Here is a 7,687-nt window from a genome sequence, read left to right on the forward strand (position 1 = left end):
CAGCTCTGGACCGCTTCCAGCACCACTGATATTTGGACACAGATCTCTAAAAGTCCTTTAGTGACCATTTTCTCTTTAAATGAGTCAAAACAAACACCTTCAACACTGAATAAATAAATAAAACGTCAGATGTCTTCAAACCATCTCCTCAACAAGGAGAAGAAAGTCTTTTCAGCTGCTTTAGGGGTAAAATCTGCTGCAGCTGTCCTCTCTCCTGCAGATTACAGCTTTGATCATTAATATCAAATATAAATGTAGTACCAAAGAATAATGTGGATTAAATGACTCAGCAGCAAATAAAATGATGAAAATTAGCTTTTTCCCCTCCTGCAGTGCAGGAATGAAACACTCTGAGCTGCCTGCTCTGGGAGCTGTTCTAGTGGATGTTGTTTGCTTTTTAAGTTTTCTGGTTTGGTGTTAAATTAGATGTTAAATCTTTGTGCAATCAGGTCAAACATGACAACCACACAGCATTTTAATTCCTTACCCACTGAAATTCAACCAGGAGGAAGCCTTAAAGTTCTTCTCTGATCTGATAAACTCGTGAAAACCCCAAAACTATTCTAAAGGTCATCAAACTACAACTTTATGGATATGTCAAAGCTGGTCATTCAGGGTCCAGGGGAGGTTGTCTCTATGAGGAAAACAGCTGAGACGGCTGGTAGCGGTTCAGAGGTGCACACCCATCCTCTAAGACCAGGGTTGCTTTTTGATTTTTATGGGTGGAGTTTAGTTGGAGAGCTTTGTGATTTCCTCTCTGTGCAAAGAATCTGATTGGCTGGTAATTAGAAGAACAACCAATGCTACAGTAAAACAAACAAACAAATAAACAAGGTTTAGTGTTTGAGGGAGCTGGCATGTCCACCAGACGCATGAACACAGGCAGCAGTAATATATAAATATGGCAGCAACACGTACAACAAAATAAGACAAAGTGCAACAAAGTCCTCAACTTCAAATAAAATTAGCTCCAGATGTGTGTGACCCTCACAGCTGGTCCCATTTCACCTCCAGATTTAAAGATACACATGATCATTTTCCAGTTATGACTGAATATCATCTCATTCAGAAGCGTGTGTGTTTCATAGATACTTGTAGTGCATTTTCTTAACCGATAAAGTTGAATTTGGATTCAAAGAAGAGCTAAACTTTCTAAATATGTTGACGGTTCGGGTCTGAAGATCACTCAACAGGTCTGGATCTGGAAATGTGGTGAATAGCACTTCACCAAATATGTTAAAACTTTATAAATCTTTATAAAGTCTGAGTGTTTTAGGGTTAAATATACACATCTAACACACAGAGCCGTTTGAGCTCCAAAAGACAGGAAAGCTAGGCAGAATAAAGACACCCTTCTGAATGAGATAATCTCTAAAACCTACACCATGAATCAATAAAAACAATCATCACGGAGCCTCAGAGGTCCAAATTTCATTTAAATATGATCAGACATGATCGTTAACCCTGCGATTCACTCCACACACACACACACACACACTGCCCTGAAGTCGCAGTTTCCCTTCATCCGAATCTCTAAACTGAACGAGCAGCAGCAAATGAACGACGTTAAGGTAGATTCACTACGTTTTAAAGCCTTCCTGCCACTGCAGGGGGGGGCGGGGTTTGGATATCGAGGGAGGTGGGAGGGGCTTTTCACAGGTAGCAGAGCAGCATGGCGTCATCTTTCCAGTTTGACATATTTACACCATCAGGGCAGTAAACCCGCCTCTCACGCTAGTTGAACATGATGGACTCTGGATCCTGGTTCATCATCTGGGCCATGTGACGCAAAACGTCCTTCTTGGTGATGATGCCCAGGAGACGCCTGCATGGGAGGGATGCAAACAAAGGTCAGAGGTTGCTGCCCATGTGATGAGCAAAGGAAGAATGTGCAGATTAGAGGAGACAAACTGAAACTGCAACCAGATCAGCTTTACAGCCACTCTGATCACACAGATCAATCAACTACAGGAGAAAGTTGAGTCTAAGACCCAGCCTCCTGGCAGAAACAGCGAAGCATGGACACTGCAGGCTGGATCACAAAGTGTCCTGACCTCTAAACACCAGCTGGCCTCTCATATAAGTGAGTAAACATTGAATATGTTTGGGTTTATTTAAATCTTGGTTACAGGAGACCTATTTTCATTTTTATTTCTTTTAAATAAGTAACAGAGGTAATAAAGATGTAATAAAGATTAAAGAAGTCATAAATTAATTGGTTTTAGGAGTTTTAACAATTATTTATGTCACTTTGTTTCATAACTATTAAGACAAATGATCTCATTGAATCACTAGAGGGAGCCGTTTGACCTTAAAATAACCTAATGAAAAAGCTGCTGATCTCTTTGATCTGTAAAGCTAAGCCGGCTGCTGCAGAAATACGACCATAAAAACTTCAGCCCAGCTTCACCTTCCTCATCTTTTTTTTTTTTTAAGTGCATTTTTAGAAAAAGACTGGCACATAGAAGAGAAAACACTGTACTGAACACCCGATCTCTATTATTCTAGATAAAGCCCTGAAATACTGGCTGCTCTTACCAACAGAGCAGCCAATGACATCAGAGGTGAGAAGGAAACATGAAGCTGCTGCTTCTCTGTTTCCTGCAGACTGGAGAGAATCCTTCTCTAACATTTTAAAAGAATGATACAGATCAGCTTCTGAGCTACAAACGGTTTCAGGCTTTTTACTGATGAACGTCACTGCTAAAGTCAAGGTATTCACAGTATTTTTGGTGGCAGGACAACTGCAAATGATCCAGTTTGTCACCAACAAAGTGAAACTAAGTTTTCAGCACTTTGTAGGTGCTTCCTGAATGAAATCTGACCCTGTTTCTTTGAGAAGTTTCAACCCTCTAGCAGATCATTACATGAAGGAACCTTTTAAATACAAGTGCGCTCATGCTCACAGGTGTACACACGGGTGCTCACACACACAAACTACACCCTTTTTGGCTGCTACCTCAAAGCACACTGTGTGCTGTCGATCCTACGTGCTGCACAATAATATTCAATATTTAGTATTTACTGTTATACTCACATAGATCATCGCGATTATGTTGTTTATTATATTGCTCTCTTTTTTTGCTTGTTTTCTTTCTCAACAGGTGATCCAGGTGAGTGATATAAGTATTTTTTGTCTGTTTGTTTTTGTTTTTTTGCCCTTAATCACTGTTCCTCTTCCCCGCTGTTTTTCTTTCCCTACCTCTCTTTCTTTCTCTCTTTTCTTTCCCCCAGTCATGTCTGTCCCATATGTAGCAAATGAAAATAAAATAAAATAAACAATAAAAGCAAAGGTGAATCAAATGAACCAATACGGCAAGGCCGGGATGGTCCATTTGGTAAAGTAAATCCGTTGGGCATCTTTCTTTGCCTTTAGACAATAATTCTGATGGCAAAAGAACCAAACGGGACAGGCAAAAAAAAAAAAAGAAGAGAATTTTCAACCGTTTCCATATTTCAGGCTGTAGTGGAACGGAGGACGAATGGCAGTAACAGCAGATGGCATTGGGCGTGCTCTTACCCGCTCCTGGTGACCAGACACTGGCGCAGACCAAGCTTGCGGAAGATGTCCACCACGGTCTCCATGGGCGTGTGATCGGTGACGGTGAATGGGCTGAGGTTGAGGATGCGTCGCAGCTTAAGCGGCTGCGGGTTGCTCGCCGGCAGTTGCGGTGCGTCCTCGGTGAAGTAGACCACTGAGCTGCTCACCACGCCGTCCTGCTTCTGACGGGCGTTCTCTGTGGATGGAGCGAGAGGGGGGAGGAGTCAGTGGAAACATTTCGATCAGATTCACTAAAGACTAACGTGCATTTGCGGTTGACTTACTGATGGCGAGCGTGAGGTCTCTGCGCTGGACGAAGCCGATGAGCCTCTCTGACTCCCTGGACACGACCACGGGGAAACCGTTGTAGTCCGTGTCTTTGATCAGCGTCTCCACATCCTCTACCGTCGTGGAGTCCTGCGTGAGGACAGCCAGCGGCGGGTCGTTCCTGCGGGGACGCATCACGTCGGTGGCGAGCGTGCGGTGGGTGAACTCGTCCCGCACGTCCAGGTACGGGTAGCCGTTTAGCAGGATGTGTGACTCGTAGATGCCCTCCTTACCGAATGCATCTGCCACCCACTTGCTGGTGACGGCGGCGGCCATCAGGGGGACGATGTACTCCAAGCCGCCGGTGAGCTCAAACATGATGACCACCAGCGAGACGGTCATCCTCGTCACACCGCCTGAAGCAACACAAACACAGGAGGAGACTTAATTCAACCATTCACAGTGTGAGAAGTTTCTGCTGTTTACCAGAGGCAGCCAATCAGAACAAAGCTTGGGTTAAAGGGGGAGGAGCTAAAACAGCTTGTTTCAGGCAGGCCTGACACGAGGCCTCATCATGTCTACATCTTAAAGCTTCTAATGGGTGAACGGTGCACTCACCCAGGCAGGCGGCGGCTCCCACCATGGCATACAGTCCCGGCGTGACGCAGTCGGCGCCGGGCCGGCACCAGTTCTTGAAAATGATCCAGTCGTGGTGATGGTAGGCCATCTGCTCCACGGCGATCCCGACGATCCGCCCGGCGATGGCCCCGACCGCCATGCTGGGGATGAAGAGACCCGAGGGGATCTGAGGAGGAAAGAGATCAGCTCAGGGAAACAGAAACAGGAAACAAACACCGACTTCCAGCCCATCGTCTTCCTCGCACTGACCTTCATGCCGAAGGTGAAGATGGTGATAACGATCTTGAAGATGAGTGCGAGGGTGAGCTGCCACAGGGCGTTGTAGACACCAGGTCCCGCCGGGCGGTCCGGGATGTCGTCCACCGGCCGGCTCATGTTGGGGTTGTTGACGTAATCGCAGAGCTGCGATGACTCGAGCGCGCCGCAGTCGTTGAAGAGCTCTGAGATAAGCTCGCTGGTGCTGCGGCGGGTGTATGGGTTGGGGTAAGCCAGAAGGGCAGTGATCCCCGTTACTGCGATCACCTCCAAGACCGGGTACTTCCCCAGCTGTGTGGTCTTCCTCCGCCGGCACCAGGCGATGTTGGCTCGGATGAAAAGGGTCCCCCAGAGGCCGCCGAAGACGCCAAGCAGGATAAAGGGCACCAGCTCGGCCATGTACCACGGCGTGTGGTACTCCACATAGAAGAGCACCAGGCGGCTGTTTCCAAATGGGTTGATAGAGCGCAGCGTGAAGGCCGCGACCAGTGCGGCGAAGAAGGAGCGCCACAGAGTCTTCAGAGGGAAGTAGTAGCTGACCTGCAGGAGGAAGCACAGGACATCGTTAGGAGAGAGGAGGAGGAGCTACAGATACTCTGTGTCCGGTCTGATAGCCGACCTCTTCCAGGCTGAACAGGACTCCTCCAATGGGCGCACCGAACGCCACCGACACTCCAGCTGCCGCCGCTGCCGACAGCACCTGCAGGAGGCAGACACACATACATCTACGTGACTTTTTCTTCATCGAGGGAAGAGCGTGAACACTGTGAGGAAATCTTACTGCCCTTAAAAGGTCAAAGGTCAGGAGTGTTTTTCCCGCAGCATACCTCTCGCCTCTTGCCCTCATTCTTGCTGTACTTGGAGAAAAGGCTGCAGAAGAGGTTTCCGCAGCAACACGCCACATGGACCAGAGGACCCTCCTTCCCCAGGCTGAGGCCCGACGACACGGCCAGCACCAGCGTGACTGTCTTGATCAGCAGGGTCCACTTCCCCAGGTAGCCCCGGATAATGAAGCCGCTGAGGATCGTCTTGATCTGCACAAAACATGTAAACAGACGGAGACATGTGAGAGCGAACGCATGGCTGACAGCGCAATCAGACTCCATTTAAAAAGTCCAGCAGGAAAACTGTTAAAAACCATCTAACTGTGGTGTCCACTGATGTCATGGCTTCAGTTCCTGTCTCTGCATGGGGGCGTGGCCTAATGCCACCTACTGCAAGTAACACAGCTCATTAGAAGCCTGCTCAAATGAACTGAGGCAACTCCAACTGATTTAATTTGTTTATCCAGTGAAAAAGTTTGTTACCTCCGGGATTCCCGACCCGCAGGCGTACGGAGCGAACACTCGCACCAACGACACCGCCAGGAAGGAGAAGAGCAGAGCCCATAGGATGTACAGGAAGTAGTTCAGCACGTACGCTCCGGCTCCCTGAGAGAACACAGAGTTAGCTCATCACTCTGTCCACTCATTGAAGAAACACACACAACCAGTAAAAGCGGGCAACTCAACCTCGGCGTGGCCTGTCATCAGCTCCGCCCACTTCTGCCACTGTGGGCACTTGTCCCGGTCGTCAAACGTGGTCTCGTTGGAGGTCCAGCAGCACTGCTCATGGCTGTACCAGAACGCCGAGAGGCACACACCCTCCTTCAGATCCGTCATCCAGTCCACGGCAAGGTCGATCACACCGGCCAGCGTCCCTGTGGAGGAGAAGGGGAGGAGTCATTCCACCTCAGAGACACCTTCATCACTCTCAGACTGCTCCTGTTTCTCTTCCGGTGTCGCTTGGACCGCCAGAGAGACGTCTGCAGCTTCAACAACAGAGTAAGAAACAGAAATAAAGGTGAAAAGGAAGCTAGATAGATGAAGCCTTGGAACTTTAAACCCAGCAGCATTAAGGGGAGGAGGAGATCAGAGACACGGCGAGCCTGACCTGAGAGGAGGCCGATGAGCAGCATCACCACCCATCCCGACCAGGCGTCCAGCAGGCTCTTAATCAGCTCCCAGAGGGACTCTTTGCTCTTGCTGGTGATCTGCAGAAACACAGGATCAACTTACATGTTTGCTGTGTGGATTTCAAATAAAAGCTCACACATCACACCTCACAATGAGGAGGGAGAGGAATAGATGGAGCACACACCTTACGGTGGCGGTCCGTGTCCCTGGATTTCTCTCTCAGCCAGTCAATGGTGTGGAAGTCCTCGTACGTGCTCACATCGGGGAAAGGCTCATCCAGGAAGTCCATCAGGTTCCCGGCACCGTTCATCTCCTCTGTGGGCGTGGCGGCGCTCACACCTGGAAGAAAGTGAGGACGTCATCAGTGTTAATTTGATTTGTAAACACTCACTGTTTATTTAACGTTAATGTCCATGCTCATCAGTTTAATGAGATATCACCTGCTCAACACATTCATATAAATAAGAATAAAAGCTTAAATTAAAGATCCACGTGTTTTTAATAATATGCATTTCTGTTTATCCTGATGAGGAGGAGCCGGGTGCTGTCAGCCTTTACTGAATTCAAAGATCCCAATGAGTTAAAAGGAGGAGGGGAAACATTTCACCTGCCTCATATCACAGGATGAGGGCAGATCTCCTCACATTTACCTGCCGAACAACAACAACAACTATCTCCTCTGACATGAATGCAATCACCACCGAGAGTCTCCACTGTGTTTGTCAGACTTCACACCTGAAATGATCCAGCAGCACAAACAGCACCGCGGAGCCTTTATTTACGTTAGCTCCTGAGGCTAACCAGGCTAACTCAGCATCATTTCACTGGCTGTTGTTGTTGTTTACCTTCGGCGGCCTCCATGTTGCTCCGTGCTGACCGCTGCGGGTCTAAAATAAAATCTCTTCAATTATTAACTGATACGTTGTCAAATAAAAATGACATTTTAGTCAAATTCGGCGAGAGAAAAATAAATAAAAGCCGACAGGAACGTCGCAGAAGGCTCCGTGCAACCTGTCAGTATCGCGATACT

The 7,687-nt window shown here is 47.9% G+C and overlaps 1 protein-coding gene across 1 annotated transcript; it reads right to left on the bottom strand.

Annotated features, from left to right (window-relative positions):
* Positions 1-820: 820 nt before the first annotated feature.
* clcn4 (chloride channel, voltage-sensitive 4) lies at positions 821-7,687 on the bottom strand. Its single transcript, XM_031740665.2, has 12 exons — positions 7,503-7,687; positions 6,842-6,996; positions 6,635-6,734; positions 6,214-6,401; positions 6,010-6,132; positions 5,530-5,736; positions 5,322-5,402; positions 4,697-5,242; positions 4,427-4,613; positions 3,826-4,224; positions 3,521-3,737; positions 821-1,825 (listed from the first exon to the last, which is right to left on the bottom strand). The coding sequence occupies exons 1-12, from the start codon at positions 7,516-7,518 to the stop codon at positions 1,735-1,737; spliced, it is 2,310 nt and encodes a 769-aa protein (XP_031596525.1). The 5' UTR covers positions 7,519-7,687; the 3' UTR covers positions 821-1,734.

This window comes from Oreochromis aureus, linkage group 23 (assembly GCF_013358895.1).
Source record: "Oreochromis aureus strain Israel breed Guangdong linkage group 23, ZZ_aureus, whole genome shotgun sequence".
NCBI lineage: Eukaryota > Metazoa > Chordata > Actinopteri > Cichliformes > Cichlidae > Oreochromis > Oreochromis aureus.